The sequence below is a fragment of the Scardinius erythrophthalmus genome, assembly GCF_964197995.2.
Source record: "Scardinius erythrophthalmus genome assembly, chromosome: 5".
Lineage (NCBI taxonomy): Eukaryota > Metazoa > Chordata > Actinopteri > Cypriniformes > Leuciscidae > Scardinius > Scardinius erythrophthalmus.
In genome coordinates this window covers 45,118,314-45,146,049 of record NC_138225.1, presented here as the reverse complement: position 1 = coordinate 45,146,049, position 27,736 = coordinate 45,118,314, and the positions used below count along the sequence as shown (strand labels likewise).

Genomic DNA, 27,736 nt, shown 5'->3' with positions numbered 1-27,736 from the left:
ATTAACAAAATAACAAAACCAGGCAACAGGGGACAGGCAAAAACCGTAGTAAATCCAAACAAGGGTAGAACAGACCTGAAACCAACTCACACAAAACATCCACTAAGGACAACACCAGACAAAGAACATAAGAAACACTTGGGTATATATATACACTCAAGGGGAGATTGGCAAACAAGGCACACCTGGGAACAATCAGGAACAAATCAACAAGAAAAACTACAAAGGCACAGAACAGGAAATAAGTCCACACAAGACAAGGGGAACACAAGACAGGAGTCATGACAATATTCTCGAGGTCGGACATCCGGGACTTGTGCTCCCATAATGCACTGCGCACGCATAGCAACCACGGCGAAGGGTAAAACAAACCAACGCCCACCATTAAGCAACACACGAAGCGGAAGACAAACGAGCGCCTAACTCTTTTCCTTTGGTTGCAAATCATGCCGAAAAACTGTTGTGTTGTTGGTTGCACCAACAACAATCTCAACTCTCAGATTCTGTCACTTTTATTACGAAATTCAGACAATAAATAGCGTTTTGGCGCTTGTAAATGTGACGCGACCATAGACAGAGTTATAAGGACGCGACAGATCCCTAGCGGCACGTGAACCAACCGATCTTCTCTACTACTAGCTAACAGTAAATAAACACGAATGAACAATGTTGAAAGATACAGTACAAGTTACCGAAATGTATATTCCTCATACATAATATCGTCCAATCAATCAAACAAAGGGGTCAATAAAACAGCTGGAGAACAATTCACATTACATTTACCCGGAAATCCCTTGGCAAGAAAAAAAGAGCTATAGGGAGTATTTAGCTAAATATGAATAATACTGCCAGCTGATGGGGCTCTCTGTATCATGTTTTCAGCAATAGGCGAGTTGTTTTTTTCTTGAGAAAAATTAATGCCTATCTTACGTAGCCTACCTAATATTTATCCAAATGAGTCAATATTAAATCAAATCCCAATAATTGAATTGAAATAATAAAAAAGCGTAACGTTAGCTTACCAGAAATTGTACCATGTAAACATTGTAACATGTTGTCACTAAACCTAATCAAATTAAGTTTAGTTACTAAAATGTTTTGACAATCAAAATACACTTAATGTGATGCAATATTTTTTTTTTTTTTTTTTTTTTTACAGACGCTAGGAGACTGTCTACTGATAAGACATTTTGTAATAGAAGAAGATCTGTATTCATATAGCGCCTTTCACAGACATGTAGTTAGTCACAAAGCACTTTACATGAGTGTTTTATTACATTCACTTCTCACCACCGATATACATTCGCATACAAAGATATAATTCATCATTAATACAAAGTAGTCCGTTAGTATCCATAATTGACATAGTCCACAGCAAAACTTCCATGAATAGATACCTTTTTGATTTGCCTCGGGCTTTGCCATCGGTTTGTTTTACCCTTCAAACATTGCGGCGGCTTGTTGCTACGCAGGTCACATGATTTGTGACGTAACGCCGACCAAGAGAATACAGTATCTCACAAAATTGAGTACACCCCTCACATTTCAGCCAACATTTTAGTATATATTCTCAAGGGACAATAGAAATGAAACTTGGATATATTTTAGAGTAGTCAATGTGCTGCTTGTATAGCAGTAGCCTATATATTTACTGTCCTCTGAAAATAACTCAACATACAGCCAATATTGTCAAAATAGCCGGCAACAAAAGTGAGTACACCCTAAGTGAACATGTCAAAACTGTGTCCAAAGTGTCAATATTTAATGTGAGCATCATTGTTATCTAGCACTGCCTTAATCCTCCTGGCTGGAGTTCACCATATCCTCCTCCACTCCTCTATAATGACATCACGGAGCTGCACGCACACATTTTAACTGCTCTAATACAAGATACAACATTTTTTACAAGATACATACACATTTGTCAAGCATACAAAAACATGAAAATGATGAATAGGACATGTGGCTTTGCATGGTTAAACGATGTACTGCTATTATTACTTAAGGTGTACTCAATTTTGTTGCCAGCTATTTTGAAAAAAATATTGGCTGTATGTTGACTTATTTTCAGAGGACAGTAAATATATACTGCTATACAAGCAGCACATGGACCACTCTAAAATATATCCAAGTTTCATTTCTATAATATTGTCCCTTTAGAAGATATACTAAAATGTGAAGCGTGTACTCACTTTTGTGAGATACAATAAACATAGAAATAAGTAGTAATAAGAAGTTCCTGGCTATGGCAAATAAGAATATTGTAATAATTGTAATATTCGAAGGATCAAATAAGTACCCTTTTGCCTTTTTATCTATTTTTATTGTCTGCTGTTCCTTTTTATTAAGAGATTTATGAATCTGTAATTTAATGTTAATCCCCCCCCCCACACACACACACACACACAACAAATTATTGTTGTTGTGATTGTAACAGAAGCATGCTGGGTGGAGATTGATGAAGAAGACAGGTGAGATTCCACACTGGAGACTGGAACAACCTGTTTGCATGTTCCAGGTAACAGGGGAGGGGCTTAAGTCCAACATACACCTTTAGATCTGTAGAGAGGTCTGGACTTGTTTCCTATGCTGTCAGTGTAATTTGAACCTGAGGATAGTTCTACCATTTTGAGTACTGTATAATGATTAGACAGAGAAATGTTTTTTTTTATGCATCTTTTTAAAATTTCTTGGTTAAAATAAACGTGACATTAACTCAAGAGATTTCCTTTCGTGAAAGAGTGACACTTTCATAGCAGTTGTATTTGGTTTTGATCATTTGTTTAAACCCAATCTCTGCGGGAGCTTAAGATGGATCTGCCGTCTTTGAGGCTGGTGATTTATTTATAGAAACAGAGATTAATCAGATGTGGTGAGTATGACTCTTATTGTCTTTAATTAGTAACTGAGGCTTTTACTGAACACATATTGTTTTTAGTATTATTATATTCCTCCTGTTGTTATTGTAATATCATTTTTTTTTAAGTTGTTCTGGCCCTTTAAGTCAAATATGGATAGCACCAGACTAATCATGCCAATTTGCATTTTTCTATTTATGTAATGTTGTATAACCTCATGTTAAATATGGTAAAACTTTATAATAAGGTTGCATTAGTTAATATAACTACTTAAGTAACGTGCAATGTGAACTAACATGAACTAACAATGAACGGCTGTCTTTTTAACTAACATTAACAAAGATTAATAAATACTGTAACAAATGTAATTGCTCATTGTTAGTTTGTGTTTGTTAATACATTAACAAATGAGACCTTATATATCAGTGTCTTGTACTGTATAATGTTTTTGCAGGGAAGATTGAGGATAAACTTTCAGGCCTTTTTAAACATGATTTAATGACACAATGACCTGCTTTCTGGCCTGCATGTTCACATTGCTCCAGATATGTCTGGTGCCATCTAAAGGTAGCGTACATTTTTTATGCATCTGAATTGTGACTTGAAAGTCGCAAATGGCAACCTCCCTTCTTAACCTCACAATATAAATATATAAATATATTTTGTTGCACGCACCCTGGAATTGTCGATACATGTTGCCTTGTATAGGTATGTTTTGTAATGCTACAATTCCTTTTTTTCTCTTATTTACAGCAATGCTTTTTCCTCCAGAGAACCTAACTGTAGGATTATTGGATTTTAAGGCTACAGCTGAATGGCTTCCTGGACAAGGAAACCCTCCTGGCACCAAATACACACTGGAGTTTATAACTGCACGAAAAATGTACATATCTTTCATAACTGACTTTTACGCTTTTAATCTATTTTCAGATAAATGCTTTTCAACCTATTATTTAAAATAGATTTTTGGGTTGCTTTTTTTTTGTAACACTTTATTTTGCAGTGTCCTTGTTACATATGTTACATGTACTTACCATAGTAATAACAGTAAATAATGCATAATTACATGCAACTAACCCTCAAACAAATCCTACTCTAACCCTATAGAAAGTACATGTAGTTGTTTAATATTACTCAGTACTTAAATATATAATTACACTGTAACAATGACACCTGAAAATAAAGTGTAACCTTTTTTTACAGTATGTTTACTTATAGTGTACTTATCTAAGAAACTTAGAAAATACTGGGTAGTATAAGGTAAGTACAGGGGTTAAGGTTAAGTTTAGGAGTAGGTTCAGGTTTAGTACTTAGTTATTACCCAGTTATTGTAATTACTGTAATAAGTACATCGTATGTACATGGGGAACAGGACTGTAAAATAAAGTGCTACCGACTTTTGACAATGCTTTATTGTACTCATGAAGGTGTTTTTCAAGCAGGTCTACGGAAAAGTGGATTCGGTCTCCACACTGCACTAATATAACCATACTGAAATGCGAGCTGACCTTTGACCCGCAACCTGATGAGCTCTTTTGGAATTATTTTGTGAGGGTCAAGAGCACATTTAGAGGGACGAGCTCCAAATGGAGTACAACATCGAAGTCTTTCCAGCCATATGGAGACAGTAAGTTCAATTATATTATAAGTCGCTTTTAAAATGAATGTCATAAATTGTTTTTGTCAAAAAAGTTCAAATAATGCTCTTCTGAAATGATTGTGCTTGACTCTCTGTTGGATCTTTCTGTAGCTCGTCTGAGTTCTCCGAATTTAACCATCTCAACTGACCAAAAGTCCATTCGTGTTACTTTTAGTCATTGGCTGGAATCAAAACCAGGGATCAGACCATTGGAATTCCTGCTATACCTTTGTGGGAAAAGTCCCGCAGGGGAATCAGAGGTAATCGACTAGAATATTTGTTTCAATGTACCATATCCGCTTATTATGAAATTTCAGAATGTTCGCAATTTAGAATGCATTACTTAATTGAAATGAGTCCATATTTCCTAATTATTTTTATCTTTTTTGGTAAGTGTGTAGTTCCGATATCAACCTCAAAATCTCCCTACATTTTCTCTGATGTGCCATCTGGCAAAAACTACTGTGTTAGTGTCTCTACCAGTCATCAATCCGCCTCAAAGAACAACAACTTCAACACCACCAAATGTATCTTTCTACTAGGTAGTGGATATATATTTTTATATATTTCTTTTTACAAATACAGCATAAGATCATTTTCAGTAAAAAAAAATGCTGCCTTACATTTTTACGCACAATCAACTCTGATGCATAAGTCATTTCAACTTAGATTACATTAAACTAACTTTAAAAAAAATTGAATATTGTATAAAAAAAATTGAATATTGTATAACTTATAAAAAAAGTGAACTGCTTAACTTATTATGATGAGTTAAAGCAATGAAAAACCATATGTTGTCATCATTTATTGGTCATTTAATTGTTTACAGTGTAAGATTTGTTTTAGATAGAAATGAATACTTTTATTCAGCAAGGATGCATTAAATTGATCAGAAATGACAGTGAAGGTATTTATAATGTTACAAAAGATTTCTATTTCAAATAAATGCTGTTCTTTTCAACTTTCTATTCATCAAAGAATCCTGAAAAAAAACCAAAAAGAATTCAACAAAAATAAGAAATCTTTCTTGAGCAGCAAATCAGCATATTAGAATGATTTCTAAAGAATCATGTGACACTGAAGACCAAATAAATGGCTGATGAATATACATTTTTGCTACGACAGAAATAAATTACATTTTAAAATATGTTAAAATAGAAAAGAGTTATTTTAATTTGTAATAATATTTAACAATACTATTTTTGATCAAATAATTGCAACCTTGGTGAGCATAATTATTGACCCCAAACGTTTGAGCAATAGTTTATGTATGCATATTTCTGCTGTATATATGCTAATGTGTCTTTTATGTTCTTAAAGATTCTTCTACAAGTTCTGTGCTAATGGTGTGCATTGCAGCCATTCTGCTGATTACCTTTTCAACTGGGATTGTTGTGATTTTTGGTTGTTTTTACAACACAAGGCTTATAAACAGGAAACTCGGCATTCCAGATGCCTTGGTATGTATTGGAATAATTCTGAAGCTCCTTGAACTTTGTATATGTATTATTTTGACTTGAGAATATAAGCTGCATTTATCATCGGTTTTTTTAACATGCACCTTCAAACATGTTTAATTTTTATATATACTGCACTGTAAAAAAAAAAAAAAAAACGTAAAAAAAACGGCAATTTTCTGCACCATTAAACGGAAAAATACTGTAAAAAAATGGTAATTTCTTCCCGTTGTTTTTACGGAAAAAAAATGTATATTTAACATTGGATTTCAGTAATATGATATAATGTTAATTTACCGTCCTATTGAAGTATTAATATCTGTTTTGTACACTTATAACCACCAATCACAGCAGTGATGAGAGTCACATAATCAATCAAAGCTCAACACAAGCAGTTCTTCCACAATAAAATGAATACTAATATATATAGAAGCTGCACAGTGTCATTCACACAAACATTAAACACCATCATGGTAACACATGAAATTAAAAAAATGCAATAAACACTAATTTAACAACATTAAATGTAACATAAACCCCTAATGTACATAACTGATTAGAAAAAACGAAGAAAACTATGAAGAAACAAACATAGTTATTTCAACAAAAATACATCAAATGTGAAGTGTCACAGGGAATTGTGGGAATGTCAATTTACGGTTTTTCACTGTAAATTATACAATTAGTTGTTTTTTCACTTTCAAAAACTGTAAATGTAACGGTATGTTACAGTAAAATTACATTAAATGTACCATTAGACCAATTAACCAATTAACAGTTTTTCACTGTAGCATTTTTACAATCTTTTACCGTTAAAATTACGATCATTTTTTACAGTGTATATATATATATATTTATTGTACATATGTACATTTATTATGAATATATAGGCCCCAAAAGTATTTAAACAGTTAATTCACACTAAAAAAATGTCTGAATTTCATTGCATTATTTACAAAATATCAAACCAAGTGTATTCTGCAAACAAATTAGATCAGATATTTTTCAATTATTTTTTAACCAACTGGTCTTGGTTTTAGTGGATGTATTAATTCATTTGACATAGGTGAAATATTTTGACCAAAGTGTTTATACATATTACATTTTGTTAACTTTTACCATTGTTGGGCAAATTTTCACGGGCGAAATTTCACTCTAGGACGAAAGTTTCCCCACGTAGATTTCACACACTATAAAAAGTGAAGTAAAAAAAAGTGAGGAACTCTGTTGCCCTTAAATCATTAAAGTCCCCCTGTGGTGAAAATCAAGATTTTAATGTTGTTTATATGTCTGTGTTTTTTTTTAATATGCTTTAAGACAAACCATGAGCAAATTCATAAGTCAACACCATTGCTGAGTATTTTCTCCTTAAATCTGCCCTGAACCAAAGACAGTCTCAAAAACACGGTTTGAAATCGCTGGTGTTTCTGACATCACAAACTACCTTATAACCAATCACGTCAACGAGTGGATCTCTGAGCTGGTGTGAGTGAGTGGAGGCGGGGCTAATCTGCATATTCATAGAACCACGTAAATGAGGCAACGGGTGTAGTTACGTCCAAGCTATTTTAAAGAAATAATGATTTGTTTTTTTAAATATGTCATTTTGGTGATCAAAGATGAGTTTTAAGGGATACATTTATGGACTACAGGGGGACTTTAAGTAATAAACTTCATGCATAATTGAAAAGAATAAGTTATGTGAACCTGATTACAAATAATTAAATTTTTTCAATTACGCATGGTTTATTTACTTTTGAAAGTGACTTCTTTGTAAGATATGCTTCATACATTGCTATTGACAATAGACATGGAAATGGAAATTGACTTTTTTGCCCATGAAATTTCTCCAAAATATTGTGACCACACCTTAAGATTTGAAATACTTTTTGGGGAAACTATATATTATGAATATTTATGAATAAACTGTAACTCTAATAAGGTTCCATTAGTTAACATTAGGTTAACTAAACTTACATGAACAAACAATGTGTATAATAAGTAAATGCAATGCATGGTAGAGGATAATTATCATTTACAATAATAGTGTTTATATGTCCTTTACAGATCATTTTTCCAGGAAATAATTGTGTCCTAAAACTATTCCCTGAGGAATTCCAAAAAATGATACAGTACTGGCAAAAACCACTAACGCACAATGAGGACGGCGTTTCTGCCTCAGATAAGGATTCCGAGGATGGCTCTCAGTTCTACCATCAGAGGGAAAACCTCCTAGAGGGAAAACCTCCTAGAGCTGAGGAGGCTGAGACGTCAAATCAGTGTTACACAACAGCTTTGGAACTTGAAGGAAGTGAAGGAAGTGAAATATCCGAGAAGGATGATGATGATGATATGCATCCAGTTACTCCTGCGTCTTTATGTAATTGTACTTCAGAATCATCCAAATTTCTACAAGCAACTACTGTGAACATATTTGTGAACTCCGAGATGGATATATATTGTGCAGCGGAAACTCCCTGTTCTTCTGACAATGATTGTGAAAGTGAAGTGCCTGCTGAAGAGGAGGAGGAAGAGGAGGAGGAGGATTTCAACGAGTACGAACCCAGGCATGATTTAAATTATTAATGAATTGGAGGTGACCTTTGGAATAATGAACAGACTTCCAAATCTCCACAGAGTATGTGATGGCCCTCAGGGGATATCTTAACCCTACATCCCAGGTGAAGTCTGCAACCAAATTCAAGCAAAAAAGTATCCTCCTTCCACCTGAGCAACCCAAGTAGACATGCAAAACTTGGTGACGGCATATTCAGAACATCAGGGATCAACACTTGAGCAGACACTGGCATAGAAACTAAATCTGGGGTCTTTTATACCAGGAGAGAACTATGCGTTAACATTCCCTTTTTCTCTCAATGGCAGTTCAGAGTTCAGAACTCTCTTCTGCATCAGGAACTCCATATATCATGCTCTGTACATGAAGACCTGTTTAGACACTTAAGCTAAATTCTGTATGGTAGAGTAGAAGGAATATTTGACATTTGGCCCTTGCTGGTTAATGGCCACTTTGTCGCGTATTGCCCAGCTTTGAGTTGAGGTACTACATTACCATTCTGTGGCACCACTGCAAAAATACCCTTTTGGAACATTTATTTTAAAGAGTGGGTGATGTTGAACAGATTTTGGACTAAGGAAAGCATGCCTACTTTAGAAATAGATGGAGCTTCACATTCTGCAGCACGTCACAGTGATGCAACTCGTGACGTGACTAACCATTTTGTAAATAAATTGCCGTCTGGAAACACATTGTTGACGGACTCTAGGTGCTACATGAAGCAATTTATGATGCAGTGCAATACCTGATTGACCTGAACCATTGGACAATTGTATCTATTGTGTATTCTGTGTTGAAAATCATACAAAACGCATACCATAATTGAAAATGATTGAGTGTGTGTATATATTCACACAAAGTGGCTTTCAAAAGTCTGAGAGCGCTACGGTGAAAATGTTTTTGTTCCAGCTTTTAAATGGACAGATATTGTATTTGAATGTGGTCTTAGACTTTTGAAACACTATGGCCTGGTTTTTACAGACAAGGCTTAGATTAAAGCAGGATTAGGACATTTAAGTAAGTTTTATAAACATGCCTTAGAATTTTTTTTTTTACTGATGTTGAGTAAAACATAATTTTGTATCTTGAGACAAAACAATGGCACTGACGAATTTTACGATTTGTCAGCAGAAGTTGCTTTCAGTCAAAATAGCTCAAACATGCATTTCAGGCTGGGACTAGTTTAAGCCTAGTCTGTGAAACTGGGCATATAAGGTCTTAATCTTAATTTCAAACTTCTCCAAAATCAAAATTAGAAAAAAAGTTGGTGGTCACACCAAATATTGATTTGATTTAAATAACAGAAGTTAACTGGGAAATAAGAAACTTTGGTAACACTTTACAACAAGGTTTCATAGTTAACTACATTGGCTTACATGAACTAACAATGAAAAACTCCTCAAAAGCAATTATTAATCTTAGTTCAAAATAATTGTAATATTTACTAATGCATTTGTAAAATCAAAAGTTGTATCTGTTAACATTATTTAATGGACCTGAGCTAAAATAAACTAACAATGAACAGTTGTATTTTTATTAACTAACGTTTACAAAGATTAAGAAATACTAACAAATGTATTGCTCCTTGTTTTTAGTTAATGTTAGTTAACGCTAGGTATTAAGACCTTATTTTAAAGTGTTGCCAAAACTTTTAATTTCATTATTTTTGAAAACGCCCTCACAAGCACTTAAAAATGGTGTAGTTCTATGGGATTCTCAGTTTCTAATGTCTCGACTCGATAATACTGAGATCAGATTTGTGTTTGGGCTATACCTTCTGAAGTAAGTTTCTTTGTTCAAACAAAAATGTCACTGAATTTTTCACAGTATTTGTAAAAGTAATGTTTGTAAATTGAAAATTGATATCGGCTTCTGGTACACTAACACAAAAGATAACCTTCCAATTTATTTTTGTGCCAGCTTTATTTTAATGTCATCTCCTTCCATACGTATGTGAATGTGTTTATGTAAAAGGTATTATTATCATTGGTCATTATGCAAATTGGGCCACAGCTCATCTTGTTTGTAAATGAAAAATTTGACAGTTTGAGAGTGTGAAAGTTTTGTTTACATGAAATAATACTGACTGTAATGCTGCATAATCCTTACTGAACGTTGCCTTTAATGGTGCTAAGGAGGCCATTTATTTTATGGTTGAAGAATAATTAACCCCTCATATAAAAGAGTCAAGAAAAACACTGATAAATGCTATACATTTATTAAGTTGCAAATAAATATTGAAAAACATAAATATGCAATAGTGCTACTTTGGAGTAAATTGATTTCTTTCTATTTACACATTTGGGTGATTTTAAAGATTATTTACCAATTGCCATTTGTAGACAAAAGTGAGAAATATCTCACTAAAGTCTTCTGTTCCCTTCTTTTTCCATCTCTCTTTCCTACTTTTTTGTCCTCCAGTCAGTCTCCCCCAAACAGGCTAGAGAAAAACCCTTTCCTTCCGTCTTCCCCACGTACACGCAGTGACTTGGTGGTGCGCGTGCCTCTTTGAAAGCCTGTCTGTTCCTTTTTGTTTTCCTTTTCCTTCTCTTGTTGTTGGAGTTCAACCTGATGATAGATCACCATACGCATGTCCTCCTGGAACAGAGCAAAACTACATTTTACATACTGTACAGTATAATAAATAATTAATAAATACATGCAATGCATAGCAAAGGTAAACTATTATTTTACAACAGTGGTTTTCAATCCTGGTCCTGGGGACCCACCGCTCTGCACTTTTTATATGTTTCTCTTACCTGACTCACTTCAGTTCAGTTGATGAAGCTTTTTGATGAGCTCATGATCTGAATCAGGTGTGTTAAATAAGGAAGGAACATACAAAATGTGCAGAGCGGTGGGACCAGGATTGAAAACCACTTATTTACAATAATATAGTGTTTGTGTGGTCTTTACAGTTTGGTATTTCAGGAACTAAAAGGCTCCTAATATTAACCCCTGAGGAACTCCAAACAAATGCAGTGAACACAGAAGAATGTTTCTGCATTCGAGAAAAATGTCAAGGACGGCTCTCTGTGCAGTACATAGTAGATATACATTTTCTAAATGTTCTGGGTGGTTTCTAGGGTGTAACTCTTTACTAACAAATCCAGTAGACATATCAAAACTGAATTAGAAATCAATTGCCTGTTACTGACCTGCCAAGACTCAACTTCCTGTGACAGTGCCACCTTGTGTTTGATGGTGTTCAGAAGCTGCTGGTTGAGTGCATCACGTTCTTGCCGGGCCAAAATGATCTCCTCTTCCAAGGCACTAATGGGTGAGAGGGAAGGAAAACACTGAGTCTGTTTCTAGCTGACCACAGACTATTATGAAAAATGTACCCCTTTCATAACAGATCATTAGCTTATCCCTTTATCTCTGGAGTGACATTCAGAGAACAAAACCATATAGATATAGATTAAAAAGCACTCTGATCCAGTTCTCACCTATAAGTAGGTTTACCAGTACTGTTACGAAACGGCTTTACCTCCTCCCTCAGCCCTTCTAATTCAGTTTCTCTGGACTGTAGCTGATGAAAGAACACAACATCACATATCACCTTAGATGAAAACTCAGTCTATAAGCATGCACTGATGTCCTCTTTTATAAGTCGTTTTGGATAAAAGCGTCTGCTAAATGCATAAATGTAAATGTCATTGTAGCTAACCTCTTTCTGTAACCTATGAATCTCTTCTTCTTTTTCTTGCAGAATGGCTGAATGGGCTAAAATGGTTTCTTTAGCCTGTTGGAGATAAAAATCACAACACAATCAGTCAGCAGAAATAGAAAATGGCCTGCCTAATCTAAAAAGAGAGCTGGGTCAGGACAGGAGAGAAACAATCAATTTAACATGATTAAAACCCAGTCAATTCACATAACTGTGCTCTAAACATTTGCTACAAGCTAAGTTGAAGCATGCACACCAATCTTTTCTCTAAGCAGGGGTTGAGAGCTACCTGGCACTGTTGGATCTCACTCTGAAGTGACAAAGGGAAGCAGGTAGCCTCCCCCAGACTGGCCTCTTCTCCCAAGGCTTGAACCCTTTGCTGTAGGGTACGGTTGACCGTTCGCAGCTGAAACACTGTGCTGTGCTCCTGTTCCAGCTGTGAAAGAGCCAGAGACAGCCAGGCTGAGACTCTCTAAGGGTGGATGGACTCTGACCAGCAAAACCTGACCAGCAGTCAAAGCTGTGCCATGAAACCTGGGATGCCCAATTCCCAATTCACATTCTATTAAATTAGGACCAATAGTATGCAGGACTATATTTAGTGTGACTCTGGATATAGTGTACTATATGGCTACCCTGATATCTGTGGATTTTCTAACGCCACATCCATTATGCAAAAAGAGTAGTATGTCCGAATACATAGTAATTAAAAAATAGTAGTCAAAAAGTACACAGATGACGTGCTACTTCCTCCAAGATTCGGAAGTGTGCATTTGATGGACACTTTACTATCTTATTAGGCTACGGGAGAGGATTAATGTATAGCAGTGAAGTTACGCAACTGAGGCTGGTAGGTCACGTGACAGTAACAAGATGGCGGATGTAGTACGTCTAGATTACATTCATAGTACCCTATTTATACTATATAGAACACACTTTCAGTTTTGGTTTAAGATACAAAATTAAATGAAAATAAAATAAAAAAAATAAACATTTAAATTTATAATCCCTTTTTTTATTAAGCCATTTTATTTGGCCAACCAATGAATGAAGTTGCCAAATGTCGACTCACAGATCTAATAGTTATTTTTTCCCATCCCAATAATTGCCAAGGTTAAAGGGTCAAGGTTTGGCTGGTTAGCATAGTCCAGTTAGCCCTTGCTACAACATCTTTTTCCATTGACATCTATTTAAAAATATCCATATATTCAGACAAAAAAAAAAAACTTCTGCAAGGAAAATACACTATGGTTCAAAAGTTTGGGGTTGGATTTTTTTTTATGTTTTTTGAAAATGTCTTGTGCTGAGCAGGTATGCAAAAATAAGCTGCAAATCAAAACATTACACATTTTAGGAGATACATCCATTTGCTAGTTTTTAATCTAAAGTTTTTAATTTTAGACGTGATTGGTTAAAATGTTTTAAAATGTATCTATATTTTATTATTTAATTCGTTTTTTTATTGTTTTGTATTATTTTACAATGAATTTTATTATGCTGCTTAATATTTTTCATGATTTTTTGGATGAATAGAAAGTTCAAAAGAGGCTCAAAACATAGATTTGAAAAAGCTTTACTGTCAATTTTTGATCAATCTAATGTATTAAAAAGCTTTATAATAAGGTTTCTTGGTAATACTTCATTTTACGGTGCCCTTGATACAGAGTAATTACTTAATTAATTACTTAGTAATAGACTTTGTAATAACATGTAACAAAATGTACTTAACATGTAACTAAGTTATGGAACAGCCTATACTTACAGATTGTAATTACGCACATGTAATAGGCAGCTACTGTTACACATGTGTAACAAGCCGAGTCTGTTACATACGTGATACGGACTTGGTACACTGTAATTATGTAAGAAAGTACTTAGTATAACACAATGTAACAACAAGTACTTAAATATGTTAGGCTACTAAGGTCTGCAGTTACACATGGTAAATTTGTATGTTCTGTAGCATTACTTGTATGTAACATAAAATAAAGTGTATCAAGATTGTACTTAAGTGCACTTCCTGTGTATCTACATATGTTATCCATCTGAATTAACCCACTAGTTCATAGCTTAAATACATGCATTAGCTTCCTAATTACATTGCAATTACAAAATATTACACAGGGATGAGCTACGTAAAATAAAGTGTATCAAGAATGTACTTAAGTGTACTTTGTGTATACATACCTTATCCATCTCTGCCTTAGTTTGATTTAACCCACTAGTTCATAGTTTAAATGCATGCAGTAGCTTCTTAATTACATTGCAATTACATTGCAATTACACAGGTATAAGCTACGTAAAATAAAATGCATCAAGAATGTACTTAAGTGTACTTTGTGTATACATACCTTATCCATCTCTGCCTTAGTTTGATTTTACTCACTAGTTCACAGCTTAAATGCATGCAGTAGTTTCCTAATTTCATAATATTACACAGGTATAAGCTACGTAAAATAAAGTGTATCAAGAATGTACTTAAGTGTACTTCATGTGTATCTATAAACCTTATCCAACTCGGCTTGTTACACATGTGTAACAGTAGCTGCCTATTACATGTGCGTAATTACAATCTGTAAGTACAGGCTGTTCCATAACTTAGTTACATGTTAAGTACATTTTGTTACATGTTATTACAACGTCTATTACTAAGTACCTAATTAAGTAATTACTCTGTATCAAGGGCACCGTAAAATAAAGTGTTACCATTTTATTGACTAATGTTATTACACGTCTCTGTGGAATACTTGATTCTGATTGTTCAATCGCACCATCCAGCGGTGTTTTATCCCCCGGTAAACCGGTAAAAACCTTTTTACAGTCTATGGTAAAAACTGATGACACAGGCTCATCCGGGTAACTGATGTCAGCGTTATACGCTTGCTAGGAAAGCTTTTTCTTCGAGGAAGTTTTGCGTTTGGTGAGCTAATAAAATATTAAAATTCAAATAAATATTTTGTGAAAGATTATTTAATCATGCCATCTGTGTATCGAGAACCCGCTCTCTTGTTTCACACAAAAACGCAGCTGCCATTTTGCAACGATTGCTTGTACAGTTATGTATTTTAAGATAACAAACAGGTGAGATTTTAAAACAGTTTTATCTCAAATCAATATCTCTTATCCCCATAATTATTTGTATGGCAAAATGTTGTGTAATAAGTGGTATGACTGTACCGTATCCCTTAAAAGTCCTTCTAGTTTGAACTTGCTGATTTCTCCACAGAAGCTTTGCATTTTAAGACCTAATAAAATATTTTGTGTCTAATTATTTATTTAGGTGGCAAGTTATTACAGAATAAACCCCTTCAGAGTGATGGAAGACACTGATTAAGTACATTATCCATTAACAAATGAGACGTTATTGTAAAGTGTTACCCAAATAATTATTTTTTTAAATCATACTGATCCCAAATTTTTGAACGGTAGTCATATTCATATTAATATCATATCATATTAAACTAGATATTTTCCTTGTGCTTCATTCTTTTTGGAAGACTCGTGAAATGTACTTCCCAAAAGTACTGGTAGTGGGTGTATGTAGATGAGGACCTGGTGCAGCTTCACAAAATGCTATACTTTAGTTCTTATGTTGAATGTAGGGTGTAAATTATGATTATATGTGGCATTTATATGACAATTACACAGAGATTCCCTCTCTCCTTCTGCTCTTTACTCTCTTGTCATCATCAGGTACCTCCTCCTCACCTCAGTTTTTTGATCTTTCAGGCTGGTCTGTAGCTCAATCACCCTCTCTCTCAATCCATCCCTCTCAGATCTCAGCCGGTCATTGTCTTCTTGAGTGGAATTCAATCGTTCATCAATACGAATACAGCGCTCTTTCAGGACCCTGTTCTATGGTACAAGATCAGTGAAAAATAATAGACAGAAACAGTGAATCAACATACTGTCTTTGATTATATTGCCATAAATCAAAGTTGATAATATCAAAATATCAGCTGATTAATTCAACTTTTGTGTCTATACATGTCTTTACCTCTGCTTGTAGGCTGTCCAGTCTAGCAGAGCTTATAGATTTGTTAAAACTTGAATCCTCCATTTCTTCTCTCAAAGCACGAAGCTCTGTGCGCAAAGTATGCTCTAAAGTCACCGCCTGGAAGAATGATAGAGGATGGAAAGGGTTTACATGTAGTCAAGCATGACATGAGACAGATAGCTAAACCTACTGATCTACATTCCAGCCCTGCATTTAACTGTATCAGTGTTTCTACGTCACTAGACACATTTACCCACTATACCTGAATGCCTCTGAAAAGATTTGCAAGAAGAGGTTTAAACCAGGAAACTAGGGAATTAAAGCTTCTGATTGGTCACCTCTGCCAGCTGTTCCACAAGTTTTTGGTTGTGGTTGGACAGCTGAGTGAGCTGCTCGCTCTCCTCGCGTCGCCGGTCACGACTCTGAACGTGTTTTTGTTCCAGCTGCGCACGCAAGGATGTGATGTCAGCCTGTAGTTCTGCTTCCCGCTGACTTGCCTCGAGGTCCCGCACCTCCAGACGTCGCTGCAGCATGTGTTTCTCCTGCTGCGTAGCCTGTTGCACATCAAACTTAGTAATTCACACACTTTAAAAGAGGTATTTAATGATGTTAAGAAGATCGATGCAGAATCATATCTACCTAAATGGACTTCTATGCTGAAATGTTTAGCTTGAGGTTCTTGAAGGTATTTTTTTAATGTGTATAACGTCACAACAAAATTAAAGTTCCCCTGTGGTAAAAATCAAATGTTTAAAGGAGAACTCCAGTCAATTTTAACATTGAGCGCATTTTTTTGTAAATTTGGAGTGCTGTCAATACAGAGAACAACGACAAAAATCGGTGTTGCCTACACCGTGTTATCCTCTTTTTAAAATTTGCACCCTGTTGACTTCAATGGGGCAAGTTTTAAACCTGCTTTTAGCCTCTTAACATCCTTGATGTGTCATTACAAGTGCACAGCTAAAGTGAGTGATTCCTTCAGAGTGATCACGGGTGAATCTGACTGCAGTAGATGTGAAAGATATTAATAAAAATGATGTTATTTCAGCCAGCGCACATACCTGTATTTTCTTCCTGTTTTCGGTCGAAGTCCATAGTAATCGATTGTCGAGTTCACACGCATAGGTTTAGTCATAGATATAAACACTAGATGTCGCCTGGGATTAAGCAGTTCATTGGAACGAATGCGTCAATAGAGCCGCCATCTTGGAACAGGGGAGTCCCTCCGCTTTAATGCATCAGCGTCAATGTAGGCAAAGGCCTAACGGAAATAAAATCACCATAAATCGTCATGAATGAATCGTCATGAATGACGATTGATGTTTTTTTTTGGTTCGTTCCAACGGTCAGACATGTATTTACCATTGAATCCAGAGAAAATTTAAGGTTTTGATATTAAGATAATTACTTCTTTTTCAAAATATAATGCATAGTGTTAGTAGGCCTAAGTTTATTAGTCACATTCTTCCACTTGAGTAAACTTAGAATGAACTATCACTATATATATATAAATGAGAAAAACTTGGCTACTAAATATTTAATATTCAATTATTTTAATGATCACAATTAAAGTTTTAATTTTATTAAATTGAACAAGCGCAACATTCAGCATTCAATCAAATATTCTAAAAGATGTATTATTAATAATAATGTTATTTCAACATAATATCTCGTTATTTCGACAGGCCTATGTGTGCGTGCAACAAACAAGAAGTGCATTTGTAAATCCGGTGACGCGCGTGCATTGATTTTTATTAATAAACTAGTATTTTCTGAGAGTGTCGACTCAGCTGCAAAGATGAAGCTGACGATCGCCATCTCCGTATAGTGAACGCGTCTATAGAGAGAAATGCACATAATGGACTACATAATCAGGGAGTAGCCTTTTTCTTTTCATTTTGAATTATTTCGTTTAAAGACAATTCAAGCTTTGTGTAGGCTATCGATGTATTCTCATGTCTGTGTGAGGCATACACTGAGTTGAGATGCGCTCCAGTTAATGTGCAATGTAAGTGACCGCGCAGGCGCCTTATATTAACAGGCAATTTGTTGATGAATAAAATTGATTAAAATAAAGATACAATTTATACAAAACGAATTCACTTTAAAGAAAGGCTTTAAACAGTTGACATTTTCACAAATTCCAGTGTCCTTCCACACCTCCATCCCCAGTTTGCAAGGAAGAAACAAGCCCTTGAACCCACTGTATCTTTGTGCAAAACGCACACATAGATAAGATTTGTGTAATTCTATGTATAATAATCTTGGATGTACTGTTTGAAGATTGACAGGGAGAGGACAAGCATACTATTAGGACTGTAGCCTACTTATACAGGTTACAAGCGCAACACTGTTTTTTCCATTAAAAGGATTGAGTACAATCGGTAAAAAAAAATAAAAATTAGGAACAACACAGCACAACACAGCCAAAAGTGGGTATTGAGGATCAACTCCTGCATATTATACATTTTAAACACAAGGGTTATTTAAAATAATATCTAAAGAATAGGCTACAGCACATTCACAGTTCATTTTCTGTGCGAGGAGAATCACAGTTCATTTTCTTCCTCCAAGAAGAGCAATGTACACTGAACTTATAAGAAAACAACTTGACTACTACCATCCACAGAGTAAATGTAATCCCTTGCTGTCTGGTTAAGATTTTGTTCGTGTGAACATCCATACGCAGCAGCACCATGAATTCGAAGTACAGGCGGAGATAGCAGCGTTACCTAGCTACTTCCTTTGACAAGACCCCTGTTCAAAGATGGCGGCGGTTTTGACGCATGTTTAGAACCCCAAGGCGACATCTAGTGTTTATATCTATGAGGTTTAGTTACCTATGATCACGCGCGTGAACTCGATAATCGATTACTATGGACTTCGACCGAAAACAGGATGTAAATACAGGTATGTGCGCTGGCTGAAATAACATCATTTTTATTCATATCTTTCACATCTACTGCAGTCAGATTCACCCGTGATCACTCTGAAGGAATCACTCACATTGGCTGGGCACTTGTAATGACACATCAAGGATGTTAAGAGGCTAAAAGCAGGTTTAAAACTTGCCCCATTGAAGTCAACAGGGTGCAAATTTTAAAAAGAGGATAACACGGTGTAGGCAACACCGATTTTTGTCGTTGTTCTCTGTATTGACAGCACTCCAAATTTACAAAAAAATGAGCTCAATGTTAAAATTGACTGGAGTTCTCCTTTAATGTTGTTTATATGTCTATGTGGTGTTTTTAATATGCTTTAAGACAAACCATGTGCAAATTCATAAGTCAACACCATTTTCTCCTTAAAACTGCAGTTAACCAAAGACAGTCTCAAAAACGCGGTTTGAAATTACGTCAACGTGTGATCGTCAACGAGTGGATCTCTGAGCTGGTGTGAGTGAGTGGAGGCGGGACTAATTTGTATATTAACAGAAACGCGTATAACTAAATGAGGCAAGGGTGTAGAGTTACATTCAAGCTATTTTAAGGCATGCCGAAATTTTTCAAGAAAAAAATAAAAATAATATGTCATTTTGGTGATCAAAGATGAGTTTTAAGGGATAAAATGATTGACTACAGGGGGACTTTAAGGACCAAAAAAAGGGTTCTGCTGTTGTAACAAGCCAAAACACTATTTGGGACCCCACACAAACTCCTTCTGAATGAAGAGCCACCATAAACTATAACTCTTGTCGCTTCATATGTCATAATTTCGATATGCAGGAAATATAAACACTCAAAATCAATAGTGTTTCAGTATTTTCATCAAATATCTTTATTTCTTGTACTTCTTATCAGGCAAGTCCTCTAGTAGACTATTGCCAGTGTGTGTTAAAACATGCTTTATGCTACTGTTCAAATGTTTGGGTCCTTGCTGACTAAAAGTATTAATTATTATTTTATTTTATTTTTAAGTACTGACACCACAATTTTTGAACAGTAGTGTATATCTAATCTATAAAAATCTTTTATATAATTCTTCCATTATATAATTAGGCGTAAAAGTAAAATTGACACATTTTGGGATATAAAACCAGGAAAATGGTTATCATTTTAGACATGATGGGTTATAATGATTTAGGTTTAAATGTTTTGTAATGTTTTACAATGCATATAATTTGGTTATTCTTTATTTTTCTTGTGATTATATGCTGTTATTTACTCTTCCTATTTATATAATGACTTGAAGAAGTAACAATGTACTGTGTATGTGTACATAGGGTTGTAACGGTATGAGATTTTCACGGTATGATAATCGTCTCAGAAAATATCACGGTTTCATGATATACGGTATTAAACAATCCTTATTATTATTTTAATCATCTGCTACAATGCCCCTTAAATTAATGAAAACAGATAGGGTTTTTTGGTTGAACATATGGTTTATTAAAACAAACTTTTTTAATGAAAAAAAAAAACTTTTTTGTGTGAGTCTATCTTTTGGAAAAAATAAGAAAGAAAAAATAAATTCCCATTTGAACAAACATGTCTAATCAGTTGAATTCATAAAACCTTAAATTATTTTTATTCTTAATTTATTAATTATTATTTAAGTTAATTATAAGATAGTAGAGTCTTATGAAATGTATTTTATTTCCTCAGAAATTCTGGGTAACTTGTCTGATATAATTTGTCTGGATTCTATGATTTAATACAAATATATTATTGAAAATGCAATCAGATGAAATGTAACAACTTTTGTTTGTCTGGATAGGGTTACTAAATTAAAACAGACACAAAACTATATTTCTTAATGTTTAAATAAACTTTATTATTGTTGTTGTTATAACTAAGCTATATTCTATTGTACAATAGTAACATTTCTTTAAGCTAAATCGAACTTTTATTTTGACAGGTTGTACTAAACACCTATGAGTTTCAGTCAGAGTGTATTTGATGATGATTCTTTTAAATAAAAGCAGAGCAGCTCTGGATATGTTCATGTGTTCACGTCCTCATATGAGTGAGACGGCAGACGCTTTAAACACCATGAGCGTCGTCACACATATTTGAGTATGTACTAGGCGAAATGGCGCTGCTCATTCACACAGAACAAGCAGAATATACAGGGTGGGCCATGTATATGGATACACCGTAATAACATGGGAATGGTTGGTGATATTAAAGTCCTGTTTGTGGCACATTAGTATATGTGAGGGCTCGGACATATCTTTATGCCTGTCGGACTCGGGTCGGGTTCGGTTACTGCTCTTTCGGACGCGTGCCGGGCTCGGACAGAAAAATTCGGCCCGATCCGCACTCTAAACCCATCTTCGAGGAAAATCCCGCGTTCGTTTTTCAGATAACAAAAGTATAACGTTACTTGTTTTCGGCGGGGGAAAACCATAGGGGAAAACGAGCGCACATGTATGGGTGGAGTCTAAGCAGTCAAGTGAAAAGAAGTTGCATATGCGCAGATGAGATCTGGTTTAATTTTTTTTTTTTCAAAACCGTGGATTGGCAAATATTTACGATATGATAATCGTACATGCCAATATCGTGATAAATCGTCATACCGGTATACCGTTACAACCCTATGTGTACAGCACCATAGAGACCAATTTCAATACAGTATAACAAGTATATTTCAATTAAATTCTGAAAATTAAGTTAGCTAAAAAAAAAACTGTTTAGATTGTTTCCCAAATAAGAAATCAGACTTAAATGGTGTAAACTGTTAACACATTATATAAACATAAACAAGGTAACTGTATAGGCTTAAGGTCTATTCACACCAAGAACGATAACTAAAGAAATATATCAATAACTATATTTATATTAGCAACCACACCGAGTAACAATTACATTCTGTTTTTATAAGTGAGCGTCCAGTTACTGTGTTGTCTCCTGCTTTAAATGATTGAACTTGGTAAAGTCGGTGGATTCTGATTGGCTTGTCAATGTTTTTTCGTTTTTTTTTTTTTTTATCGGCTGGAAAAAATTATTCTGAAAGTGATTCCAACAATTAATCATTCCTATCTGTCGTGATTGTTTTAGCTGTGATGTGGACTTATTCATCGAATTAGAATGATTATTGAAACGTATAGCTATTGTTATAGGGGCCTTTATAGTCTCCATCTCTTTTGACCATCCTCATTCTTACCTCCATCTCTCTTTCCATCTGCTCTATCTGAGCAGCCAGCTCCACGTTTTTCTCCAGCAAAGCTTGGCCCATCTCAGCCGCCAAAATCAGGTCTTTTTCCAGCAGAGTAGGGCTGCTGTCATCCTGAGGTGAGGCGAGAAGATCATCTGGTCCTATTGTAGGAGCCATGATCCGGTGACTGGAGGAAGAGAGTGAAGAAGAGAAGGGGAAGAAAGAATCCTCCAGGATGGGAGAGGGCAGGTTCTCTCTCTTGGATGTAAACATTGGTTCGTCCCTCGAGTTCACGGCTGAGCGGGACTCCTAGTGACCGTCCTGATAGTCAAACGTTGTTTATCTGCATCTTTCCCAGTCTAAATGCCTGGATTTTCCTTAAAGTAAAAAAAAAAAAAAAAAAAAAAAACACAATGGGTTACTCTGTGAACCTTACACCTGTTATGTTCTTCTTCTTGTGAACTTGTAAGTTGATTTTGTATATCCTTCAAAAACAGATCAACCCTAGTGTGTGTCACATGCAGGGTGTACTGAGGCTGAATGTTCAGCCAAGAATGGAATCATCAGTTAATTTATTGTTTGCTTTATCTTGAGTCGTCCGTATAATAATTCTCCCTATAGACAAAAACATGTTGGAACAGGTGACAATTGTGTTGGAACTCACCTTGAAATTTATGACACAATGTAGATAGGTGTATTCATTTACAATATCTAATCCTCCTGGACTGTAAAAAGCTTGGATTTCTTCCCTACATGTGAGTCCTTCCTTATAAACAACACATTATCCAGAACTACCTTGGAGCATGTCTATTGTTGTCTAGGAGCTTCTTTTGTAGACATGACCAACATAACAAAGTGTCAGTGTTTCTCCCACATTCCAGAAGTCATTCAAGACTCCTCAGTGGCCCAGTGACTACACCCCTTACAATTGGCTAAACAGGTTTTAGAGAGCGCAGGTGTCTGAGACATAGGTGACTCTGACCTCCTTAAATCTAAAATGCCAATATTTCACCACCATTTTATGTAGAATAACTGAAAAGTGTTTTCCTGGAAGAAAAAAAAAACAGGCTTCTTCTCTAATGGAGGATGCATAAACATGATGGCATAAATAGATGTAATGTAAACCAGAACCTCTGGTTAAAGTGGTTATTATTAACATAATATCTTAGACAATTTTAAGACATTGAAATTGTTGAATCAACTACAACATTAGTCTACTGTCGTGTCGTGTTATTAAAACAACCCAAAGAGTTCGTATCAAATTCACTGCAAGTAAAGTCTTATTTAAAAGACTTCAGAATTTGAAAGAATGTGTTATATTCAAAATCGTTTTCTTTTAAAGTAAGAAAGCGTCTGCGTATAGTATAAATGTACCTATTGACTATTTAGAACAAATAATGCTTTGTTTTTCCTACCTGGGAAGTTCCTGCTCCAAACTTGGCTCGAAAGGTGACAGGGAGGTACTACCAGTCGCCTTGGAAGCGCTGTTGTAAAGTTAATTTAGGCACACCTTCTCATTGCGTCATCAGATAAATAGGAGGAGCCTAGTACCAACAAACAGGAAAGGTGACATTGACGTCAGGCGTTCAGGTGAGATAGTTTGGAACTAAAAATAAAACACACACATACTACACTTTATCCATGAATGTAAATAATATGGGGAAAATAAACTATAGTTTATATGCTACCTAAAAAAAATATTTTTTTTAAATAGAAGAGCTGTATTTTAATGTTTTTGTATACTTTTATCTTCTTTAGGTTTTTTTCTATTATCTCATTGTACCTATTTATTCTACCCCCTGTAGAAAACACACGTTTGTAAAAAAAAAAAAAAAAAAAAAGAATTTTCCATATTGATTTCCCGTATTTCGAATTACGCATTGCATTGTGTTGATTTTTAGGGTAAAGGAAATGTCTGTGAACGTAACGGGTAATGTCCTGTCCCTGCCAGCACTGTGTGAGCGTCACTTGTCTTATTTCAGTTTTTTCATCTAAATGTGTATAGATTTACAATTGTTTTATTCAATATTTTCTATATCTCTTTATATGAACCATTAAAAAATAATTATCAAATAAGAATTCAGTTTTAAAACTTTAATGACTTGCAATTAATCTCTAAAAAAAATGAAAAAATAGGAATATAAAATGCTTTAGTCTTCAAAGATAATTTTATAATAATGTTACGAAACCGTCCTCTATCTAAAACGTTGTATTAAAGTTAAGTATTCGTAATTTCCAGTGTCAGATGTAGAAATTCTCAGCATAAAAGAAGCCATTCAGGGGCTGTTAGGTAATCTGCTCAGTGCTGCCACTTTGTGGTTAAAGTCACCCACTTCGTTACACAACTTCATACTGTTGCAGGCAAACCAGCTGCCAGTTATTAATGAATGGAGATGATCAAGTTTGATCTATGATGATCTAATTTAAATTGAGCTTTGTTGGATTGATTATGATATTCTAAGGTGATCCAAATATGGAAATGGCTCAGAGAGACCATAAGGAATGTTTTGAATCAAAGTGAGTGTTGATTTTTGCCACTGTGAAAGGATGGGTTGTTCAAACCCTGGCGAAGGCCTCAGTCTCTGAAACTTGGCGGCGCTATGGGACCTGTGGCCTGGCTGTGTCCCTCACTATAGTAACAATGAACTGAGTGTGGAGTCAGATAGGATTAGTAATATTTACACAAGCGAGAGCCTGTGAAACTTGCAGCAATGCTTCCTGTTTTCTATACTTCATATTTTTCTCTTGCAGAGCCTGAATGAAGCTAGTTACAGCAACTGGCCCTGCTCCGAATCTTGGCTTATAGCTGTAGACAAGAAAACCTTGTTAACTAGATAATTATGTTTGCAATGAGTCATTTTGTCCTTAAATTGTTCAGTAAAAAATAAGTTAAATCACTTGTGTACTGTAAGTAAATACAGTTAATCTGAGTAGAGTGTTACTGCATTTTTATAGTCTACCTTCTGAAAAGGGGAGGGGCTTGGCCTCAACTGGGCCCCTCCCACTTGAACTTTAGTCCTGTTCAGACAAACTTAAGAATCAGATACACAGAGATGGAGAAACACTGTACTAACTGGACTCTTCTCCTGGTGCTGTGTGGCCTCCTGCCACTGGCTTCTCAGGCCGGCAGGCAGATGCCCAAACTCTCGGACAAGAAGCTATGCGCCGATTCAGAGTGTAGCCGTGAGTAATGCTAACCAGCAAATTTTTTATTTTTTTTTATTTTATTTTTATGTTGAATTTCAGAAAAGTAACTTTGCTAACACTTTACATTAGGGTTGCACTTATTAGTTAACATGAACTGACAATGAATCCCATAATGTTAATTTCAACATTTACCAATACATTAATACAATAATCAAGAGTTGTATATTTTATTTAATACTTAATGGACCTGCTATCATGAACTAACAATGAACATTTGTATTTTTATTAACTAATGTTAAAAAGATTAATAAATACTGTTATAAATAATAAGATAATAAATATTATATTGCCTAAAATCAATAAATTGTTACCGTAAATTTGAATATATTCCGTTAAATTTTTATGTAGGCCAGTTGTGCACAAGAAGAAAAAAAAGACTTAAAAAAACTATTTGGTTTATTCTCTAATTTTATATTTGACAAATAATATGGACATATTTATTATTTCCTTTGCATTTTGTTATAGTTTATAATATGAAGTTGTAAGGGAAAGTTTACATTTTAAGATACTGTAACTATCACCAATATTTAAAGTTATTCATCTTTTTTTCAGTTTTTCTTCTTTTTATGTTTAAATAATTCTAAAAATGAATTATAAAAGAACAAGTATTTAATCTTCCAGTTAATATGAGGTCCAAGAAACTACATGCAGAACAATAATTAATAGTTAAATAATAAAACAATAAGTATTCCAAAACTATATTTGAACTTTAAGTTCAGTTGCTGCCTTTTTTCAACTTAAAAAATATTAAACTGACCTGAAAAATTGAGTTGAATCTTGTTTAACTTATAGAAAAAAAGATGAAATTGCTTAAATTATTTTGATGAGTTAACATAATAGAACATTTTACCACCAGAAAACCACCAGTTGCCATGACTTGATCATATATTTTTTTTACAGTGAATAGTTTTAAAAGGAGCATGTCACACTGACTGTAGGACATTGTGTCAACTACACATCTGGGTGTGTATTCACAGATCCCATTCTCATCGCTAGAGCTCTGCAGGATTATTACCCGCAAGACTGTCGCTTCATTCCTATCCAGCAAGGCCAGTCTGTCTATGTGTATGCCATGCTGAAAGACCGTGGGAACCTCTTCTGGGCTGGTAGTGTAAGTACAGTATAGCCTATAACAAGGCCGATCTGAATTGCAAACATCGCAATATTTTAATCACAGTATTCAAATCCACGATTGTCTTGTAATGTGTGCAAAAACAAATGCTTTCCCCTCTGAAAATGAAGACACACAGTGTAACAGAAGATAACTGTTTGTGAAGGTCCAAGGGTCGTATTATGGAGAGCAGGAGGCTCGTCTGGGATTCTTCCCCAGCAGTGTTGTTGAAGAGACGCATGTTTTAATGCCTGCTGAGGTTGAGGTCAAGACTGATGTGCGTATCTGAATTTATTGTTTATGATCAACAAAAAACAAAATTGTTGCACAAACAAATACAAGATTCATTTATATTCTTTTTTTTTTCTTTTTAGAAATGGGACTTCTACTGCTATTAGGATTGTGTGATGCTTCGTCTGGAAAATAAACATGATTCTTGATTCCACTCTGCACATTTGTTATCTCTACGCTACTCAACTATTCAGATAAGGAAAACATACAGAACAGTGACTGTAGACTGTAAATGCTTATTGATGCAATAGTTTGAATAAAACTGAGCTGCTGCTACTTGGCTGCTTCTCTTGCATGCGATCAGTGTTTCTTAGTATCACCTGATGTTTTGGTAAGGAAAGTTCTGAATGAGAAATAAAGAGAAAATCAATTATTACTCAACCAGGAAATGATTGCATCTGCCTTTAATGATCTTGATAGTCTTTAGCAGCAGGTACAGTATTTGGTTGTTACTAGTTGCTTCCAGAGCTGTCGTAAAACATGTTAAATGTTACTTTTAAATTACTCACACCCTAATGTTATTTTATGATACTCACATAATCATACACAATAAGTGAATACTAATGAATGCAAGCAAATATTAATTTAACCCGCCACAGTGACAAACAAAACAACGAGGTTGCTAATTGCATTCAACGATAGGCTATATTTTGAGGGGCTAGATAAGTTATTCGTTGATGCAGTCTTCAGAGAAACTCATGCGACCTCCTACAGGGAGAAAAAGACTGCAGAAAGACTCAATAAAACTTAAAAAAAAAATGACACCTAGCATCTGGTTATGGTAACGTTAGCTATTTAAGTGTTGCTCACGTTAGCTGACTATTATCAAACGATA

General features: G+C 34.9%; 3 protein-coding genes across 4 annotated transcripts; 2 read left to right on the top strand and 1 right to left on the bottom strand.

Moving 5' to 3' along the window:
* Positions 1 to 2,794: 2,794 nt before the first annotated feature.
* crfb12 (cytokine receptor family member B12) lies at positions 2,795 to 8,540 on the top strand (the record flags this gene model as incomplete). The annotated part of the gene is made up of 7 exons (XM_081364793.1): positions 2,795 to 2,872; positions 3,313 to 3,425; positions 3,612 to 3,741; positions 4,298 to 4,485; positions 4,609 to 4,757; positions 4,892 to 5,098; positions 8,022 to 8,540. The coding sequence occupies exons 2-7, from the start codon at positions 3,365 to 3,367 to the stop codon at positions 8,538 to 8,540; spliced, it is 1,254 nt and encodes a 417-aa protein (XP_081220919.1). The 5' UTR covers positions 2,795 to 2,872; positions 3,313 to 3,364.
* A 2,192-nt stretch (positions 8,541 to 10,732) lies between these two features.
* On the bottom strand, positions 10,733 to 23,813 carry bicdl2 (BICD family like cargo adaptor 2). 2 transcript variants are annotated; one of them, XM_081364840.1, is made up of 10 exons: positions 23,708 to 23,813; positions 22,302 to 22,669; positions 16,535 to 16,750; positions 16,197 to 16,313; positions 15,908 to 16,054; positions 12,489 to 12,635; positions 12,200 to 12,274; positions 11,979 to 12,061; positions 11,688 to 11,802; positions 10,733 to 11,127 (listed from the first exon to the last, which is right to left on the bottom strand). In XM_081364840.1, exons 2-10 carry the CDS (start codon positions 22,563 to 22,565, stop codon positions 10,951 to 10,953), a joined length of 1,341 nt encoding a protein of 446 aa, XP_081220966.1. In that variant the 5' UTR covers positions 22,566 to 22,669; positions 23,708 to 23,813; the 3' UTR covers positions 10,733 to 10,950. The 2 variants fall into 2 exon arrangements, with proteins under 2 accessions (XP_081220966.1, XP_081220967.1); XM_081364841.1 differs by lacking the exon at positions 12,489 to 12,635 and having other exon boundaries at positions 10,841 to 11,127.
* Positions 23,814 to 25,345: 1,532 nt separating this feature from the next.
* On the top strand, positions 25,346 to 27,008 carry mia (MIA SH3 domain containing; the record flags this gene model as incomplete). Its single annotated transcript, XM_081365892.1, has 4 exons — positions 25,346 to 25,475; positions 26,477 to 26,610; positions 26,777 to 26,887; positions 26,985 to 27,008. 4 exons carry the CDS (start codon positions 25,346 to 25,348, stop codon positions 27,006 to 27,008), a joined length of 399 nt encoding a protein of 132 aa, XP_081222018.1.
* Between the last annotated feature and the right edge of the window lie 728 nt (positions 27,009 to 27,736).